The sequence below is a fragment of the Mirounga leonina genome, unplaced genomic scaffold, assembly GCF_011800145.1.
Source record: "Mirounga leonina isolate KUSES-001 unplaced genomic scaffold, KU_Mleo_1.0 Mir_165, whole genome shotgun sequence".
Taxonomy (NCBI): domain Eukaryota; kingdom Metazoa; phylum Chordata; class Mammalia; order Carnivora; family Phocidae; genus Mirounga; species Mirounga leonina.
Genome location: NW_023270415.1, coordinates 45,058,237 through 45,080,597, shown reverse-complemented (window position 1 = coordinate 45,080,597; position 22,361 = coordinate 45,058,237). Strand labels below are relative to the sequence as shown.

Sequence of the window (22,361 nt, the reverse complement as noted above, 5' to 3'; positions counted from 1 at the left end):
TTTCAGTAATGGAGAGCCATTGGAGGTTTTTTGTTTTTGTTTTGTTTTTAATGGGGGAGCAATATGATCAGTTTATTTTATTTTTGTTTTAAAGGAAGGTAACCTTGTCAACTATATGGAACATAGATTAGAATGGGGGAGAAAACTGACAAGGAGACCAGTTGGGAGCAAGTCTGTACAGAGGTAATGAGGAGCAGAAGGATACAACAGGATTGAATTCTAGCCTTGTAGCTTCCTTTTTACTTTGAGCCCTTCAGCTTCAACCAATCTGCTCTACCCTTGACTTGACGACTTGGCTAAAATTAAATGCCCTACTGAGAAGTCTTCCCTGACCGTCCTCTTTTGACCTCTTGTTTTAGTGGTCTCTTTATGTCATCTTTTATAATACTTTCCATTTATTATTATTTTTTGCTAATTTGGTTCTTGTTTCTTATTTATCTTATACAGCTGCCACTTTTCATGATAACTGCTACTGGATAAAAATATCTGTTGAACAAGTTGTCCTCTAAACATGCCATTCTTGGTTTTTTCCTTTCTACTTTGTGCTTTTGCTCATGGCCTTTCTTTTTTCTAGAATGTTCTTATCTCTCCTTCACCCATATTTTGAAGTTTTAACCTTTCTTTCATAGTTCAAATCCCTCCCTTTCTACAAGTTCTTTCTGCTGGCTCTACCATTTCCTTATTTTAATTCTTAGAGCATTTAAGCTATTACATAGTTTATGTTACCTTGTTTTTATTTTTTGTGTATTCTGTGAATATGGATACTCTGCCTCTTTGAGTTGGGCAAGATGTCTTACATATCAGTGTATATACGTGCCCTTAGTAAATATTAAGTATTAAATATTAAATAAATAAACATGTGACTATTTGTCCCTTTCTGAGTCTTCTTGAAAACAACTAGGCTATAAACATAGTTTATTCTGCTCTGAAAGACATAAAAGTTCAGTTCAGAAATATTTTAAATTGTTAATTTTAGGGCGCCTGGGTGGCTCAGATGGTTAAGCGTCTGCCTTCAGCTCAGGTCATGATCCCAAGGTCTTGGGATCAAGTCCCACATCGGGCTCCCTGCTCCTTGGGGAGCCTGCTTCTCCCTCTGCCTCTCTCTCTCTGTCTCTCATGAATAAATAAATAAAAATCTTAAAAAAATAAATTAATTTTAATTATCTGAATTTAAAGCAAAAATAGTTGTAATTACTTATTTCTAGAATTTTAGAGGCCCAAATAAAAGAGAATTAAAAATAATTTTTTTGGCTTCGTTGAATTATAGAGTATTTTAAAGTTGAATATTATTATTTGACTGAATGCAAACTCCCTTAAAGGTTTACATTTAAAATGCTTTAGTTAAAATATTTTCATTTGTTCCTTATGTTATAGACTAAGTCCTTTGCCAAAACAAAGCCTTATTTTCTTGGGAATCACTCAAAGCATTTGGGCCTCCTCTGCTTTGCAATCCTGTTAAAATTTCATCCATGAATTAAAGCCCAATTATGCACAGTTGGTGAACCCTACATATAGACAATTTGATGTACAATAGATATTTACTCATTAAGTTTGCTTATTGGAACAATATGAAATGTTGAAAATACTTTGTATTGGGATTAAGAAATAATTTTCTTTGGGAATTAACTAAGTTTAATTGTCTGTATATTTTTCTTTAGCCCATATGTTGTAAAGTACTATGGCAGTTATTTTAAGAACACAGACCTCTGGATCGTTATGGAGTACTGTGGCGCTGGCTCTGTCTCGGACATAATTAGATTACGAAACAAGACAGTAAGTATTTTTAAATTGTTTTGCTAACCTCATTTCTAAAGATTCATACTTTAGAATTTGACTAGGTAGTATTTTGTTACAAAGAAAATATCAGTGTGAAAAAAGAAAAGGTTTTACAGTGTAAAAGGATCTAGTATGAGGTGTGAGAACCAGCCATATACCTTTGTATGGCAAATTCGAGAGTCATATGATTGCTTAATTTATTTGTTAGGAAATTTTTAAGTCACCGAGAATCTACCATGGTACTCTACTTCGTCATTTAGAATCAGTATGTAAGTTATGGCTTGAATTTTATTTAAAGTACATAATATTTATGGTATTTCTTTAAGTTTTCTGTGTTATAATCTGTGGTTGGTAAACAATTGAAGTTTTATGTTTCTGAAAAATAATTGAAATAATTGAATTACAATTGAAATAATTGAAAAACAATTTTTGTCTTTATTTTCCCAAATATTGTCAGGATGTTTGAAAATGACAAAGCTAGCTCATAATTTTGTGTGTGTGTGTGTGTGTGTGAGAATTCAAGTTAGTGAAATGTGTTATTTAATAATACCTTTTTATGGTTATGCTTTAATCCTAAGTAAAAGAGCTATTAACAAAATTGTTTAATTTATGCTAGAGATGCATCTGATTTACTTGGATAATTTATAAGGATGAAAGTGACTTTTTTATCTGTGAATGTAGAGTAAGAATGAATCAGTGAAATAATTTGTAATTCTGTAGAACAGTAACCTAATTACTATATGACATTATTATATGTTGTCAGACATATTTCGGTAAAATACATTCAGAAAAATACTTAACTACCTGAGTCAATTTGTGGTTAACCAGAATAATTTTCAAGTTTGATTGGGGAAAAAGTTGTAAGTTTATCCTACTAATTTTTTTTTTCTGTTCGAGAAAATAAATAGGATTTCTTTTAAAAGAAGTAAAATAGAAATTAAAATAATCCCTGTTTTGACAGAATGAATTAAGTGAATTGTGACATTCTAATTATATATTTTAGAATTTCTATGGTGCTTAAGTAGTATTTATGTAAATCAGATGATTCTTGAGTGACAGAACAATGCTTTAATTGAAAATAATTATACTCCAGTTAACGAAGTGTTTTAAAATCATTTCAGGGCTAAACGCAGTGCATTTGGTACTTGAAATTACCAAATATTAGAAATATGAATAAAAGTGTGTGAAACAGAAAATCTGTTTTCTTGATTTTAAATGTTAATGTTACCATTGTGAATAGATAGGAAATATTAGATTCAAGTACTTTATTATCTTGTTGCCAATAATTACAAACCATGAAGGTATACTCTAATTCTAAAATACGGATATGAATGAATAATTATCTTCAGGAATCTCCTTTACCCATTATCAAAGAGAATATTTTGCCCCATTCACATTCTTTTTTTGGAAGACAGAATCCACTGAATATACTGGGGAGTCACACATTTCAAATAGTTTGTTATTCTCACAGAACAGCTATCCTTGGGTGTGGGGTAGCATGGAAGAGTATGATTCCCAGATATGAAAAAGAACTTAGAGCAGCACGAGATAGGATCAGGAGCTGTAGGTGTATTGTCTCTGCGTATTGCCTTGATAACAGCTCCTGTTAAATCTCAAAAATATTTGCATCCTACTTTTCTTTCATTTATGTATTATCAGAAAAGAGTACCACTATTTGGAGGATTAGTAGTATAAGATTTGTATCATCCCTTTTTTTAAAAATGCCTGGACATTGTAAATATTTGATCATTTTATAGGAATGATCACTGGAGTGATAATTCTAATTGTCTGAATTTCAGAGGTGTGGCTGTTATCAGTTAATTGGCTGGTTTTCAAAAATGTGATCAGTGAAACAGTTGTCCTTGATCTGTTAAAACTCACTCTAGTAATTAATTGTTTTCATGGTCACAGAACAATCCATTTTTTTCCTAAGGGTATGGGAACTTTTTTTTTTAGAGTTTATATGCTCTTTTGTTTTTTGTTATGTGCTTTGTTTCTTTTAATTTATTAATTTAATGTACCTATTTAATACATTTTAAACAGCGCAAGACATTCTTATTGTTTATATTGTCAGTGTTTATGCTTTTTATTGTTCCTTATTCTCTTATGCATTTCTCAGTTGCTTGAAGAACATGTCCTTTAGTGCTTTTATGTGGGTATGATGGCGATTAGTGAAAATGTTATTTCACTTCATTTTTGAATGATACAGTTACTGGGTAAAGAATTCTAGGTTGGCAGTTTCTTTTAGTTTTTGATTTAAAAGGGTTGACTTTTGGAAGACCACCTAAGTAATGTCTTTTTGTAGAATTGTGCTTGTCTTTGAAAGGTATCTCATTAGGGATGAAGTATTGCTGATTTTTAATTATCGATTGCTATCTGGTTTTGATCAGATGTTTCCTTGAAAATTAAAGGTACAGGGAAAAAATCTGATTAAGTTACATACCTTTTAAAAAACATTTAAGTTTAATCTGTTTAGCTTGAAGTATAATGCTGTTTATGTCTTACCTCTCTCTTCTCTGTACAGTTTCATAACTTGTCACTTTTATTATGCACTTTAGAATAGAAATGGCTCCTAGAATAGAAACTGGATTCGTATTTTGGTGTTTTTGTAAATGTTAGTGACTTATCCTCTCCTCCACCTTTGAGGGTTTCCCTTACCCCCAGGCTTTGCCTAGTGAATTTGCATCCATGAGGGACCAGCTCACATATCGTGTCCTCTTTGAAACTTTTCCTGTTTTCCTGAGTAGTTTCTTATCTAATTGGTTGATTAATTAATTAGGTAAGTCTTTACTGTATATTCACACATAAAGAAAGAGAATAATAAATTCTAACTGCTATTATTATTATAATTTTTACTACTATTAATTTTAACTTTTTACATATTTTGACTAGTAGGTAGACTTTGCACCTTTTTTTAATGTGTATTGGCTTTTTTATTCCTTTTTGTGCTTATTTTTTTGTTATTGTTGTTGGCATTTTCCTTATCAATTTTCAGGATTCCCTGACAGTTTGTTAATAGTTATATGAGCACTTCATATATTTTAAAAGTCATAAAACCAATTATCTTATTGTCAGAATAGATAAAGAAGGAGCTTCAAAATATATCTTTCAGAGGTTTTATACCTTGACCTATACTTTTTCTTTGGAAAACATCTAGGAAAAGATAAAGGCATAGAATTAGGTTTAGGAATTAATTAGGCATATTCCAGTGATTGGAACTGAGGCTGAGCAGCAAAGGGTTGGGATTGTATCTATTTAAATGTTGCTGCTTAACATGGGGCCGATCAAAAAGTTGGCATTTGAGCTGATAATGGTAATTGTGGTTATCAGTGGTAGTGCTACTAGAGATAGGATGAAGTTGAAATTCTTCTCTATTCCAGTGGGTGATAAAAGTTTCTCTGAGTCTCTTGGTTTCATTATGAGTAAATGAGATGTTAAATAGATGTATTCTTTGAATCTTTGCTATATGAACATATAGTTAGTATTCACTGAATCTTTCAACTTCTGAGTGTTTGGGCATCTATAAATATATGTGAGTTAAATTCCTGATTTCTGTGATCAGACTCAGAAACACAGCTCAAGTCCTGATGTCATATATTTTAGTAATTGACTATTTTTCAAAATAATTACATTGCTTTGAACCATCTTTTAAGTGTGGTGAAACCTATGTGTAGATAACCCTGCTGTGGTATCTAGAAATCACATATAATTGGTCAGCTCTGAGTGTTTAGGAGAAGAATCATTGTAGTTGCCTTTCCCTGTTATAAGCCACTTGAGGACGGACATTTTTACGTATTCATTTTGGAAATATTGTAAGTGCCTGGAGTCGCTGCTGGCATCTGGCAAAGCTTTGATGAATGTTTGTTGAACTGAAACAGGATCAATTCCTTGGCTGCTTGTCCTATGAATATAAAACAACTCTCTCCATCTATTCAGTGTTATATTTTTGTAGCTAGGTTGTAATTTGCATGGTTACTTCTATTTAGTTTTAGTATTACAGGTTATTGAACAGGTATGTTCATATAGCAAAGAAAGGCCATAGAAAGTGTGTTTACCAGTAACCTTGGAATGCGTGAAATAACAGAATCTATTGCATTAGTTTTCTTATTTTTACAGAAGTTATATATGTATGTGAATTTAATTTTTTGCTTAAATTTGCAAATGCGTATCTTGGTAACTTTAACCTCAATAAGGTTAAAGTTGGCTGATAAAAAAAGAAACGTCTTGCCTTTTTGTTGTTGTTACTAATGGAAGTTCATGTAAGCATTATTTATTTACTTTTAGTGTTTTCAAATTTAAAAAGAAAAAGCCTAACATGGGAATATATAAAATATATTTATGGGAATAATTTTGAAGATTTCCTTGTGAGGAAACATTTAAAAATGAATAGATTTTATATCAAATGTCATTTAACATCTCAACATTTATGTGTTTCAAGTATTATATACTGCAAAGTAGAAATACACAACTCTATGCAATTGAAGCTTTTTAAAAGTAGATTATATTTTTGATTAGAAGCTTTCACAATGGTCTTATGTAATTGTTAAGCTATGCCTTGACATGTGGAAGAAATAGAGTCTATGTCTTAGACATTTGTTGTGTACTTGGAAAAGTTCTGAGAAAATAAAGGCCTAAGGTTATTCTCTCTCATTTTGGCCCATTTTTTTATTTAGCCACTTATTTTAATTTAACCTAGCGCTGTGGATTTTAGTTTAGGCTCTTTCACAGACTGTTTTTATGATCTGAGCAAGTCATTTACCTGACAGGAACTTTAGCTTCCTCATCTGTTAAATAATAGTTAACATCTATATTGCTTTACATTTTACTTGGCAGTTTTATTTACAGTTCAGTTGAATGGAAAGGTTCAAAACATTTATTGATCTAGACGCAGTGCTCTGCAGTAGAGGTACAAATAACTAATAAATTTTCTGTTGTTGCATGGTTGAGGTAATATCTATATAAAAACTGAATTCGACTCTATGAAGAGTTAGGGATTCTTTAGGAGCAGTAAAGAAGAAGATCTTAGCCGAACACGGAAGTTCAGAGAAAGCTTCGTAGGCATTAGAACCCCGTAGCAGATTCAGAACCCCGTAGCAGATTCTTGGAAGAGGAGTCATCTCTCGTTAGAATCCAAGCTCCACCAGGGCAGGGTTTTATCTTCTTTGTTCACTGCTTTATCTCCATTCCTAGACAATGACTGGCATGCAGGATGCTCAGTAAATATTTGTTGCGTGCATAGATGGATGGATGGATGAATGAATGAGTGAATGAATGAATGAATGAATCAGAGAAGAGAGGGCAAAGGACATCTTGGAAGAGGAAACAATGATATGCTAAAAATTATATTTCCCTCTCTAAAAGTTCAGTGTCATACTCCTAGGTCATCTGAAGGAGAAAGTTCCCAGCATCTGCTTTAACGGATTTACTTTTCTCACACATAATCACTCAGAATCATTGCCACATTGTAGTTTGATGGATCTATGTTAGGATCATGATGTTGCTGTATAATTTTTGTTTTTCCTGGAGGTGTTCCTTTTGTTTTTGTTTTTCCTTCAAGTTTAGAGAAGAAGCATATGCCATCTTTATCATTTTGCTAATGTCTTCTACCTTCTTACTCATTTTATCTGTTTCCTGGAATTTATATGGTTCTTCTTTGAGAAGATATTCTTTGGAGCTCCCTGATTTCTTGTTCTAATGTGGACTCATTGCTTTTTAGGTCTGCTGTACAGCTGCATCCTTGGAATTTCTTTTCACTGGACTTTTGGGTTAGTGCCATCATTTTCTTGTATATTTCCTATTTCCTTGGTTTTTACCCTCGTTTTGTATTCTTCCTAAGCTATCTTCTTCATGGTACAAGAATAAGAGGTCAACTGTTTGAGTCCTTGCATGTCTGAAAATGTCTTTATTTTGCTTTCACATTTGATTGATAGTTAGCTTATGTAGAAATTTACATAGAAAATAAGTTTCTCTCAGAGCTTTGAGAGCTTTCGTCTGTTATCTTCTAGCATCCGGTGTTGCTAATGTTATAGCTAATGCCTCTCAGAGTCTTATTTATTTGTAGGTTTTTTTACCTGCCCACCCTTCTGCCCCCCACTCCCCAAAATCTGGAACTTTTCAGAGTTTTCTTTTTATCCTGATGTTTCTGATACTACACAAGGAACAAGATGCTTCACAAGGATGTGCCTAGGTGTGAGTCCTTTTTATTAGTTATGCTCAGCACTCAGTTCTTTTCAAATAAACACTTGTGTCTTTCTTCAGCTTTGGAACACTTTCTCTGATAAGCTACTCTGTTTTCTTCACTGGATGGTGAATCTCCTGAATTTTATTCTCTTTTTTCCTCCTAGATTTTTTTTTTTTTTTAATCTTTTTGCTTTTTGGGGAGTGGGTAGGGAGTGGTTTCTTCTACTTTGTTTTCTGACTCTTCTAACTGAACTTCTTATTTCAGGAGTTATATTTTAATTTACAAGAACTCCTTCATTTTTGATTATTACTTTTTTGTAACATTTTAATGCTGAGACATGGATGCAAAAGTTTTTCTCATCACTCTAAGAAAAATAAGCTTTTGAAAAAGTGATTTTCTGTTTCCTGAATCATTTCTACTTCCTCGGGGGTGGTTGTTTCACTTTTTTCTTTGTTTTGGTCTTACCCATGGCAAGGCTGACTGGCAGGAAGGCTGACCAACTCTCACTGGAAGCATTGGGCAATGCTTTTTGACTAACAGGTATCATTTTAGGGTGAATAGGTTGGGGCTGGCTTTTAGGGGAAGGGCCTACAGAGGCAATTTGTTCAGTTTCTTGAGAGAGGAACCACTCCCCCTCCACTGCCATGTGGGGGTCAGTTCCCAGAATGCATGTCATCTGTAGATATGGGAATGGGGGTAGGGGTAGAGTAGGGATTCCATTTTCTTGTTTTCTTTTCTTACTCCATTTTCTTCTTTTCAGCTACCATGGAAAAGCTAGCCACCATTTCCATCCCCTTCTTACTCCTGCCCCCCTACCCCCCAGTGGTGCTAACTGGAGCTCCCTGGAGTTTACTTGGCAATCACTCATTTTGTTGCAGACCCTTTCTTTGCCTGCTCTTGGCTGTGGCTCTTTCCATTAAATGCTTCCAAATTCATTATACTCTCCTGTGGTGAATCTTCTGTTATTAGTTTATTTAATTTTAAAAGTCTCTATCCGCTTAATGAGGTTTCAGGAGGAGGATAGGCAAATAACTAAAATTAACTACAAATTTGGGTTGGCTTTTGAACATGAGTCAGTGATATTCCCCTCTCGCCTTATGTATGTTTTATATAACTTTCATATTCTTAGGTGTTTAGTACAACTACTTTGAGGAGTAATTTGATAATCCCTTATAAGGTTGAATACATACACACCCTGTGATCCATCCAACAATTCTCCTCTTTCATCTGTACTTAGAGAACTCTTAGCACAATTGTACAGTGAGACATAAACAAGAATGTCGTCACAACAGAAAATTAGAAGGAAATTTAAATCTTGATCAGCACTAGACCTTGGATTAGAAGATTGCTGTTGTTCTTTTCTGTCTCAATAATTCTGTAGCTCTTTGGGAAAGGCAAACTCTGAGAGTAGTACTCTGACTGAACCTTTCAGAATACCCAGTGCGCAGCTGACCAGATGAGAATGACATTAAAATTCCAAATAAATTTTGAGTCTTAAAATGTATATAAACATTTATCTTGGTATATAGAGAAATTTTTAGTATTTACTTTTACCTGGATGAGATATACTTCTGTGATATTGTGTGTGTGTGTGTGTGGGGGGGGAGCAATTGAGGGAACAAAAATAATGGAGAGGAAGTTCCAGACTGAAGAAAGCAACTCCTAAGTTATGTATATATGTTTTCTTCAAGGCTTGTGGTGGGCTTATTGTTTTATAATGGAAATAATTGGGAAAGCCAAGTTTTATTTAGACATCACTTCTTTAGAAGTGTGAAGGACACATTAAGACCATTCTGCTTGGTAAATTCTCACTGATTTTAGTTTGTTTTTTTTTTTAATTTTATTTTATTATGTTAATCACCATACATTACATCATTAGTTTTTGATGTAGTGTTCCATGATTCATTGTTTGCTTATAACACCCAGTGCTCCATTCCATACGTGCCCACTTTAATACTCATCACCAGGCTAACCCATCCCCCTCATCCCCCTCCCCTCTAGAACTCTCAGTTTGTTTCTCAGGGTCCATAGTCTCTCATGGTTCATCTCCCCCTCCGATTTCCCCCCCTTAATTTTTCCCTTCCTACTATCTTTTTTTTTTCTTTTTTTTTTACATATAATGTATCATTTGTTTCGGAAGGTCTGTGATTCAACAGTCTTACACAATTCACAGCGCTCACCATAGCACATACCCTCCCCAATGTCTAGCACACAGCCATCCCATCCTTTCCACCCCCCACCACTTCAGCAACCCTCAGTTTGTTTCCTGAGATTAAGAATTCGTCATATCAGTGAGATCATATGATACATGTCTTTCTCTGATTGACTTATTTCACTTAGCATAATACCCTCTAGTTCCATCCACGTTGTTGCAAATGGCAAGATTTTTTTTTGATTGCTGCATAATATTCCATTGTGTGTGTGTATATATATATATATACATATATATATAACATCTTCTTTATCCACTCATCTGTTGATGGACATCTTGGCTTTTTCCATAGTTTGGCTATTGTGGACATTGCTGCTGTAAACATTGGGGTGCACGTACCCCTTTGGATCACTACATTTGTATCTTTGGGGTAAATACCCAGTAGTGCAGTTGCTGGGTCATATGGTAGCTCTATTTTCAACTTTTTGAGGAACCTCCATAATGTTTTCTAGAGTGGCTGCACCAGCTTGCATTCCCACCAACAGTGTAGGAGGGTTCCTCTTTATCCGCATCCTCACCAACATCTGTCATTTCCTGAATTGTTAATTTTAGCCATTCTGACTGGTGTGAGGTAGTATCTCATTGAGGTTTTGATTTGGATTTCCCTGATGCCAAGCAATGTTGAGCACATTTTCATGTGTCTGTTGACCATTTGGATGTCTTCTTTGGAAAAATGTCTGTTCATGTCTTCTGCCCATTTCTTGATTGGATCATTTGTTCTTTGGGTGTTGAGTTTGATAAGTTCTTTATAGATTTTGGATACTAGCCCTTTATCTGAAATGTCATTTGCAAATATCTTCTCCCATTCTGTCGGTTGTCTTTTGGTTTTGTTGACTATTAGCTGTGCAAAAGCTTTTTATCTTGATAAAGTCCCAATAGTTCATTTTTGCCCTTACTTCCCTTGCCTTTGGCGATGTTTCTAGGAAGAAGTTGCTGCAGGTGAGGTTGAAGAGGTTGCTGCCTGTGTTCTCCTCTAGGATTTTGATGGACTCCTGTCTTTCAACCATTTTGAGTCTATTTTTGTGTGTGGTGTAAGGAAATGGTCCAGTTTCATTCTTCTGCATGTGGCTGTCCAATTTTCCCAACACCATTTGTTGAAGAGACTGTCTTTTTTCCAGGACATTCTTTCCTGCTTTGTCGAAGATTACTTGACCATAGAGTTGAGGGTCCATTTCTGGGCTCTCTTTTCTGTTCCATTGATCTATGTGTCTGGTTTTGTGCCAGTACCATACTATCTTGATGATGACAGCTTTGTAGTAGAGCTTGAAGTCCGGAATTGTGATGCCCCAGCTTTGCTTTTCTTTTTCAACATTCCTCTGGCTATTCGGGGTCTTTTCTGGTTCCATACACATTTCAGGATTATTTGTTCCATTTCTTTGAAAAAAGTGGATGGTATTTTGATGGGGATTGCATTAAATGTGTAGATTGCTCTAGGTAGCATTGACATCTTCACAATATTTGTTCTTCCAATCCATGAGCATGGAACGTTTTTCCATTTCCTTGTGTCTTCCTCAATTTCTTTCATGAGTATTTTATAGTTTTCTGAGTACAGATTCTTTGCCTCTTTGGTTAGATTTATTCCTAGGTTTCTTATGGTTTTGGGTGCAGTTGTAAATGGGATCAACTCCTTAATTTCTCTTTCTTCTGTCTTGTTGTTGGTGTATAGGAATGCCACTGATTTCTGTGCATTGATTTTATATCCTGCCACTTTACTGAATTCCTGTATGAGTTCTAGCAGTTTTGGGGGTGAAGTCTTTGGGGTTTTCCACATAAAGTATCATATCATCTGCAAAGAATGAGAGTTTGACTTCTTCTTTGCTGATTTGGATGCCTTTTATTTCTTTTTGTTGTCCGATTGCTGTGGCTAGGACTTCCAATACTATGTTGAATAGCAGTGGTGATAGTGGACATCCCTGCTGCGTTCCTGACCTTAGGGGGAAAGCTCTCAGTTTTCCCCATTGAGAATGATATTCGCTGTAGGTTTTTCATAGATGGCTTTTATGATATTGAGGTATGTACTCTGAAGAGTTTTGATCAAGAAAGGATGCTGTACTTTGTCAAATGCTTTTTCTGCATCTATTGAGAGGATCATATGATTCTTGTTCTTTCTTTTGTTAATGTATTGTATCACATTGATTGATTTGCGGATGTTGAACCAACCTTGCAGCCCAGGGATAAATCCCACTTGGTCGTGGTGAATAATCCTTTTAATGTACTGTTGGATCCTATTGGCTAGTATTTTGGTGAGAATTTTTGCATCCATGTTCATTAGGGATATTGGTCTATAATTCTCTTTTTTGATTGGGTCTTTGTCTGATTTTGGGATCAAGGTAATGGTGGCCTCATAAAATGACTTTGGAAATTTTTCTTCCATTTCTATTTTTTGGAACAGTTTTAAAAGTATAGGTATTAATTCTTCTTGAAATGTTTTTTAGAATTGCCCTGGGAAGCCATCTGGCCCTGGGCTCTTGTTTGTTGGGAGATTTTTGATTACTGCTTCTAGTTCCTTAGGGATTATGGGTCTGTTCAGGTTTTCTATTTCTTCCTGGTTCAGTTTTGGTAGTTGCTACATCTCTAGGAATGCATCCATTTCTTCCAGATTATCCAATTTGCTGGCATATAGTTGCTCATAATATGTTCTTATAATTGTATTTCTTTGGTGTTGGTTGTGATCTCTCCTCTTTCATTCATTTTATTTATTTGGGTTGTTTCTCTTTTCTTTTTGATAAGTCTGGCCAGGGGTTTATCAGTCTTATTAATTCTTTCAAGGAACTAGCTCCTAGTTTCGTTGATCTGTTCTACTATTCTTTTGGTTTCTTTTTCATTGATTTCTGCTCTGATCTTTATTATTTCTCTTCTCCTGCTGGGTTTAGGCTTTATTCGCTGTTCTTTCTCCAGCTCCTTTAGGTATAGGGTTAGGTTGTGTATGTGAGACCTTTCTTGTTTCTTGAGAAAGGCTTGTATTGCTATATACTTTCCTCTTAGGACCACCTTTGCTGCATCCCATTTTGAACAGTTGTGTTTTCATTTTCATTTGTTTCCATGAATTTTTAAAATTCTTCTTTGATTTCCTGGTTGACCCATTCATTCTTCAGTAGGATGCTCTTTAGCCTCCATGTATTTGAGTTCTTTCCAACTTTCCTCTTGTGATTGAGTTCTAGTTTCAAAGCATTGTGGTCCGACAATATGCAGGGAATGATCCCAATCTTTTGGTACCAGTTGAGACCTGATTTGTGACCCAGGATGTGATCTATTCTGGAGAATGTTCCATGGGCGGTAGAGAAAAATGTGTATTCTGTTGCTTTGGGATGGAATGTTCTGAATATATCTGTGAAGTCCATTTGGTCCAGTGTGTCATTTAAAGTCTTTCTTTCCTTGTTGATCTTTTGCTTAGATGATCTGTCCATTTCAATGAGGGAGGTGCTAAAATCCCTTACTGTTATTGTATTGTTGTCGATGTGTTTCTTTGATTTTGTTATTAATTAGCTTATATAATTGGCTGCTCCCATGTTAGGGGCATAGATATTCATAATTGTTAGATCTTCTTGTTGGATAGACCCTTTAAGTATGATATAGTGTCCTTCCTTATCTCTTACTACAGTCTTTGGTTTAAAATATAATTTGTCTGATATAAGAATTGCCATTCCAGCTTTCTTTTGGTGTCCATTAGATTGGTAAATGGTTTTCCACCCCTTCACTTTCAATCTGGAGATGTCTTTGGGTCTAAAATGAGTCTCTTGCAGACAGCATATTGATGGGTCTTGTTTTTTTATCCAATCTGATACCCTGTGTCTTTTGATTGGGGCATTTAGCCCATTTAGATTCAGGATAACTATTGAAAGATATGCATTTAGTGCCATTGTATTGCCTGTAAGGTGACTGTTACTGTATATTGTCTGGGTTCCTTTCTGGTCTATGTTACTATTGGGCTCTCTCTGCTTAGAGGACCCCTTTTAATATTTCTTGTGGGGCTGTTTTTGTGTTTGCAAATTCTTTTAGTTTTTGCTTGTCCTGGAAGGTTTTTATCTCTCCTTCTATTTTCAGTGACAGCCTAGCTGGATGTAGTATTCTTGGCTGCATATTTTTCTCGTTTAGTGCTCTGAATATATCATGCCAGTCCTTTCTGGCCTGCCAGGTCTTTGTGGATAGGTCTGCTGCCGTGATTGTTAGTTTTATAACTGTTATTCTCAACTCCAGTAACAGATTTTTGATAGATATTTTATGAGTAGTTATTTATATAGTATTGGTTATTCTAAACACATTGTGCATGTTTTTGCATTTAATCCTCATATGAGGATTAAACAACTGTATAAGGTAAGAACTATTATTGACCCCTGTTGTAGATGGGAAACTGAATCACAGAGTTGTAAGTAGATTAGAGGGAAGGAAAGGTTTGAAATGATATCTAATTACTAGGATTGAATTGTAATAGTTAAGAGTACAGGCTTTGGAGGTAGAATGTCTGGGTTTGAATTCTGGTTCTGCTACATACTAGCTATGTGAACTTGGGTAAGTTTCTTAACTTCTTTGTTACTCATTTTCTTCATCTGCTAAATGGGCTAAGAAGACCACCCTCCTTCATTGAGTTGTTCTGAAGATTAAATAAATAAAGTACAAGGAACATCACCTAGCACATAAAAAGCCCTGTATGTGTTTGCTCTTGCTACTGTCATCACCATCCTGTCGTCTCACTTATATGGGCAGGAATGTCTTTGCAATCAGCTGTGTTTGAGCATAATATACACGGTCTGTGGAACCATTCACCATGGGTACTTTGAATTATCTTTGTTAATGAGGGAGGTATAGTCTTAATAAGAGAGCTGCATTTTACAGTGAAAGATTCTTTAATAGAATCAGACAGTGGCTATTCACAACATACTAGGGTATTTTATCTTAGTACCCTTTGAATTAATGCCATGTACATAATAGTCTTTTTAGTAAATATTTGATTTATTGTGTTTTGAAAATATATGTTTTGCCTTAATTTTATTTTGTATTACTTCAAATAGATTTTTTTTCCTTTTGGGTGAAGGCATACCAATTTCTTATTGACTTAAGATTTATTTGGAGTTTCAAGTTTAATATTATTTCATTGCTAATAATAGGCATCTTTTTTATTTGTATGGATTTCTGTTCCATAAAGTGCTTTTCGGGGGTTTATATTCGCCTCTGTGTTATAGAACTAATTCATGTTTGACTTCCCTAATCACTTTGTTGCATGCTCCCCCTTTGTGTAATAGATACTAGTTCATACAGGATTTACAACTCCATATATATTGAGTGCTTTTCTGTTGTCTTCTGATCTCTTTTCCAGGAATCTTTTCATGTGGGAAAGGATTTTAAAATGTCTGCCCACTGACCATTTTCACAGTAGAGTATCAGTTCTCTTTTTCTTCAGATCAAGGGATTATAAGCAGCATGTATATATGTATATTTACATATGGTGTAAGTAGTGAAAGCTTTCATTTTGAATCACTAGTTGTGGGACTTTGTGATAGATTATTAATCTTTTTTTTTTTTTTTTTTGCCAAACATCTGCAATCCAGATTTCATGAAAGACAGCCTCTCTCTGCCCTTTTGTATATAATAATGGCTAAAATATTCTAGTTATGTTTTCTAATGTGTGTACTTTGTGTTGAGCAGATTTTTTTTTTTTCTGGAAGAATCCCATAAATTTTTTATTATTTAAAACCTTGGCTATTTTATACCCTCAATCCTTCTTTTTTTGGGTGGGATGAGATAGAGTGGTGAGGGGTGGGAGGGAGTTACTGAGTTGCTTTGCTATTTTTCCCAGTGTTTTCCTCATGTTGAATACCTAAGAGCCCCATTAAATGTATGTATTCTTTTTCCCAAGAGAGAAGGAGTAAGAGGGGGAGAAATTTTGATTGTAAAGAAGTTGGAATCTGAGACTTGATGGATGTTCAGATAAAGTCTTTACATGTAAGCTTAAGTATTGCCTTTGAGATTTAGGTATTTCAGAGATTGCTACTTGACTCCTCAACTTTCTCTAAGCCACTGATTTTTAGCAGTGTGTTTGGTCACCATTTTATGTGGTTATATCATGTATGCCATAAAAACTAATGGGCACTGAAACATTGAAGGAGTTCTGTAAAATGAGAAGTCTAAATGTAATAATAATACGATTTGGAGTAAACATTTATTAGCTAGGGGAAGTGGTACTAGGAAATGAAGGCAAAAAAGGAGACTTAAAAAACGCTGCACATTCTTTTTAAAAAACATGCTTATACTACTTTCCCTGCTCCCAATATCATATTCCTTTTGTTTGGGGGCAAAATATAGAAATCAACTTCAGAGATCTCATGCTGTTAAATATCTGAAATAACCTTTAATGTTTTTAGAGTTGGTCAGTGGTTTGTGCTTTATACAAACCTTTTTTCTAGGACCTTCCCCACTTTTTGGTATCAACTTCATTTTACTGTATCAGTTTCATCTCTTGGTTATGTTATGGAAAACCCAGCCTAAATTGGCTTAAGCCAAAATGGGAATTTATTTGCTCACATAACTAAAAATCTTTGCAGAGCTAGTTTCATGCATGGCTGATTCAGGATGAAAGGAATTATTTGAATTCATCTTTTTATTTTGATACCTCTGTATTGATTTTAGTCTCACACAGAGTTTTGCCTCATAGTTGCAAGATGGCTACCAGCAGCTCCTGGGTTTTTTATACTTTCTAGTTGAAATCCAGCAAGCAGTCTTGTGCCTCACTGCTTCTGAATGGGTCATGTTCCTTTCTCTGAGCACATCACTGTGGCCAATAAATGTGATGTGGTAATTGGATTAGATCTTGGTCTGTGTCTAACCTGGAGCTAGGATAAAGCTGACTGCTAGAAATACATATTCTGAGGATGGGGAAGTAGTGATTTCCTAAGGGGAATCAGAATATGTTAACCCGAGAAGGGTGAATGGGTGTTAGAATGGGAAAATATAACAGATAATTCTATATATCTACTAAAACTAAAATCAAAACAAAATGTATCAAGAATAAAGCACAATTAAAAAAACCCACCTCTAAATAACTCCCAAAATGTTTGTGAAATGTTAGAAGACATATTTATTGACATTGGGAGTTGAAACTGTTGGGTCTTCAACCCTTTCTCAAACTTCTGTCCCAGGTAAGGGATGGAAAGGCTGATAGTTCTCTGGGAACCTGTTTCTGCTGTGTCAGCAGTGAATGTTTGCCGTAAGACTTCTCCTGGAAAGTCTGTTCATCAGGATTAAAGACCCATGGTTCCTTATTAGACTAGGTGGACTGACCCTGGTGTTAGTTCTTATATCCATGACCCCTTTTCTTAAGAAGAATTTTCTTACCCTGAGTAGGTACTACTGTTCAGAGCTGTACTAGAATCTTAGGAGAATGAGTCCGTTTGTATGTAAAGTAATTCTTGCTCCTTATTTAGTGTATCCCACAGAGTGAAACTGAGTTCTAAGTATATTTCACACATGCCTCTTAAAGTTCCAAGCCACAGCATTAACATGACCATGCACTGTAGGATTAGGCCTTTCAAATTTTTCATAGCAATCATGTGCCAGGTCTTAATCTCTGATTAAATACATCATAGACATTACGCTCCATTACATCTTTCGTAAATCTTTTGATTGGATTATAAACACTTTTCTTTATGATTTTTCCACATTACAATATAGTTCCTCCAGTAGACTTTCTCTTCCACCTTAACTAAGTAAATTAACCTTACAAAGGTATTTCCTTGGCTACCCTTATTGGTAAACCGCCCAGTCTTCACCTTAGTTGCTGTTCTTCTTGGCATTTCTCCCAGTTCTGTTTCCTTTTCATCAGTCAGGCCCACCTTCATACACTTTATTTTTATATGGTACATTCCATGCCTGGTGGACTGCCTGTCACTGCCAGATGGACGGTGAGCCCTCCCTCCCTGTCTTAAGTCTGATCCTGAGCACACCGTGACAATAGTTATTTGAAGTGATGTGGTTTAGTGGAAGGACTCTTGGACCTGGAACCAGAAGACCCAGCGTTGATTCCTGTGTTGTTACTTAGTAACTCTGTGACCATGGGTACATTGTGTAACTACTCTAAACTTAAGATGCCTAAGCCTAAAATGGACCTAATATCATATTACTTTCCTTACCTACCTCAGTGTTTTCTTGTGAGGAACAAAGAGGATGAGTGTCAGAACATTTTGTAACCTGGAAAGTTCTGCAGAAACTTAAATTGCTATTTTACTATCAAGGCAGAAACTTTAACAATGGTATATAATTTTTAATTACTAATGATTTAAGAATTTTATGGTATTTGTTGAAATAGTGAATATTCTCTAGCATTAGAAAAATATGCTAAAAGATTATTGTGTCTTATCCAGTAAAAGTTTTGGGTTTATCTCAGGAAATCAAGAGATGTTTGTAAGTTAATTTTCCAGAAAATGGGAATTTAGCTCCTTAAGTTGCAGATCTCTAATTTTAACAATTTTGTTTTATTTTAAGATTTTATTTATTTATTTGTGAGACGGAGCGCATGAGAGGGGGAGAGAGAGAGAGCAGGAACGGGGGTTGGGGGCAGAGGGAGAGGGAGAAGCAGACTCCCCACTGAGCAGGGACCCTGGGATCATGACCTGAGCCAAAGGCAGATGCTTAACTAACTGGGCCACCCAGGCACCCCTAATTTTAACAATTTTAGATGGAGATCTTTTAAAATTGTATAGCAACAGTTCTCTATACTTTTAACCAGAATGTGTGAGCTGCTCCCCCTTTTAATGATATAAATTAAGGAAAAAATATAAGTGATATGAGTACATCGTAAACATTTCAAATAGTATGGAAGAGGAACTTAGTGTCTCTTTACTCATCCCTCAATTTTACTTCCTTGAGGTAATGTCAGTTAATAGTTTCTTGTGCGTCCTTTGAGCACATATATATGCATATCTTATTTTACACAAGGGATTCATACTGTATATGTGGTGTTCCATACCTTGTCTTTTTTTTCCCCCCTTTAACTTCTGATATATCTTAGAGATCTTCCTCTACTGGTACATATAGGTCCGGGTGTATGTAACAAATATATATTTTTTCAGTACTTTGGATAAAATGAGTTCCAGCTTTTCAGTTTTTGTTGTTACAATCAAAGCTGCAGGAACTGTTGTATTTGTGTATTGGCAGACTTATGTTATTTTATGTCCATTGGATACATTCTGAGAAATGGCATTACTGGGTTAGAGGGCAAGTTCATTTTTAATAACAATTTTTTTTTGGTTGAGAGGCTGCTACTTAAGTCATATATGATTTTTTTAGTGCTGAGGCAGTTTCAGCTTGGATTATGAAAGAAGTATGGATTTTGCTTTCGATGCCTTCCTGCTTCCCTGCATGCTCTGACTCTTCTTCATCTTCCCTGCTTTTGTCTAATTTTGCTTAAGATGTTCATTATTAATTCTACCACAGGAATCGCCATTGGAGTTGGAAGCAAGGCTGCGTCCTTGTGAGCTGCTATGTCTGCTGCTCTCAGTGCTACGACTATTATAAGTGATTTTATTATTTATCTTCCCCACACTAGCTTTCCACACTAGTAGACTGAGAGTCTGCCATCAGAGTTTTCTTTCTGAAAGGTCAGATATGTTCGTTTCATCTTTCCACTTAAAAATTTGCGGATACATAGAGCAGAGTTTGGCCCTAACCTACCTTTGCATTTTGCACTATTTTTCCAGACACGTTACTTCAGACACAAAGAACCATTTACTGGTACTGGACTTCATATATTTTTATGCCCGTTGCCTTTACACATAGCTAGTATTTCCTTCCGTCTTTGGTCACCTGACAAACTTTGTTCATTCTTCAAGAGTCAGCTCAAAAGTTACCTCCTCTGTGAAGGCTTCTTGGAGTAGGGAGATGGTGTGGTGAGATTGTCAAGGCTTGAACGATACAAGGACTTGAGGGTTAAATGATACGGTTTGGGTTTTATTTTCAGAGTACTGTTGTGATGCATGATCAACTTTCGGAACTCCTGTCCTGGAGTGCTCCTCTAGCTAACTGTGTTGCTACCTGCATTACCTAATGTTGTAATTATTTGTTCCTGTGCCCTTGCCTTTCCACTTAAATTTTGAGCACCATGAAGGCAAGGGCAGTATAACAGGCCCTCAGTAAATTCTTGTTAGTACTTACCTCCCACAGTTGTGTTGGGGTATTAAATGAAATGATAGCTGTCATGTGACCGGCATAGTTAAATCTCAGTAAATGCAAGCTATTTAGTTGATGTTATCATATCATCACTGGAGAGGTAAACCCTGACTTGGGGAATATAGGGTGATTTCTTGAAAGAGGCGAGATTTGATCCAGGACTTAAAAGACCATGTAAGGATTACATTGGTGAGTTTTCATCAAATGGTGTTCAAGACTTTATGAAAAGTCACTGTGAAAGTTGAAACTTGAAATTTTATAATCAGATATAATTAGCTGTCTGTATGGCCCTTGAAAGGGGGAACTATGTCTCATTCTTTCTCATTTTCTTAATAGATCATAGGTACTAAATATAGAATTAATGCATTATTTTATGTAAATAAATAATCATTTCAGAAAGGTAGGGTTTAGGTAAGATTGTCAAGATTCATTTTTAGAAAATTAAAATTCTTAATTTTGCATGAAAGTACAAAAGCTCACTTGAATTTGTTTTTACTGACATAAAAACATTAAGGCAGTATATATATTTTAAAACAGCTTGTGCATGTGCCCTTGAGACAATTTGGTGGGTGCATTTTTATCAAAACCATATACACAGTGACATATTAAATGTATCATATTATTATACTAATCATATGACTGTAGAAACAAAAGTAACCAGAAGACTAAAGGCTATCAAAACCATCTTTTTGTTTTTGTACAGTGAGATTCTTTTTAAATTTGCCAGTGAATTCATACCAGTATTGAAACCAGATGTAGACTTCCGTCTTTTAGTGTATTAGCTCAGCTATAGAAGTCTTATTTCCATCCCTGATTACTGAGTATTTCATTCATGGTTTATTATATCTTTCTCACCTTCCTTTATTTATTTTTTTAAATAGACTATAAAATATGATTCAAATGATTTTAAAATGACATTGCCCCATTTATATAGTGATAGAAATAAAATTAAACCTGTATTGTATTAAAGATAACCTAATTAAGTCCACAGGTGAAGTACTCTGTTGATAAAATTTTTCATTGGAAAGGATTTTGACAGATACCACTAAATGAAGTGTCAGCTGTGGTTTGAGAATGGATCTAAGAGTTTTCCATCTTAGAACAGAAATTTTACATTAGTTACCTCCTTCTGTGTAAAGTAAGATCCTCTATCCCGTGTGTGTTGTGTGTGTGTTTGTGTGTGTGTGTTTGTGTTTTAAGTGTTTTTAGAATAAACCTGACCATTTTGAAATAGCTGGATATGGTCTGGTCTGTCTGAACTGATGAAAAGTTTTAATTATAGAAATGAAAATGATACTACTTTAAATTTTACATAGTAATGGGAATAGTTCCCTCTGTTGCCAAATAGAATTCTAGTCACTTTGGTAACTGGCTATGTTTATATATAAAAGAGATTTCATATATTTAAAGGTTGTTTGAGAACAAAACGCTATTTAAGAAAATGACTGTCAACTATTTGACTTCCTGCCTTCCTTCTTTCCCTTCTTTTTAACAAAATAGTGTGTGTAAAGGACATGAAATATCTTGTTCAAGGTCTGTTGTATAGTTTCCATTAAATAAACACAAGTTCCTATCTCGTTCTTCTCTATTAGTGCCACAAAATGCTTGTGAAATGTTGATATAGATATTGCTTTTATCCACAGTTCATTTGATACCACTGACATTTATTTAGAAGAGGCCAGGCAAACATTTATTCCTTCAGATTTGCTAAGATTTACCTGCATTTTGGTACTTAGAAGGCTGAAATTTGGCCCATCGCTTTTTTTTTTTAACCATTTTTCTCATCATAATAGAAGGGAAAAAAATAGGCCTTACTTGATTTCTGAGTGCCATTTCATAACTATTATACTATTCTTTAGTTAATTATTTGAATTACTCTTTTGAAATCTTTCCTTTTTCTGGATGGTGAGCTACTTTTTTTATTCAGAGCCTAATTTTAATGCCACTTCCACTTTCTTCCCTAGTTAATTCCTCTCCACTGTGGTCCCATTTCACTTTGAAAAGTGTTTTTTTTATAATAGTTTCTGAGTTTTG

General features: G+C 35.0%; 1 protein-coding gene across 3 annotated transcripts in view; it reads left to right on the top strand.

Annotated features, from left to right (window-relative positions):
* Positions 1-22,361, top strand: part of STK3 (serine/threonine kinase 3) — a 274,685-nt gene that overhangs the window by 60,575 nt on the left and 191,749 nt on the right. For all 3 annotated transcript variants that reach the window (XM_035011608.1, XM_035011609.1, XM_035011610.1), the window contains one exon: positions 1,659-1,773. In XM_035011608.1, coding sequence (XP_034867499.1) covers positions 1,659-1,773 — 115 coding nt within the window. The remainder of the gene's footprint in view (positions 1-1,658; positions 1,774-22,361) is intronic.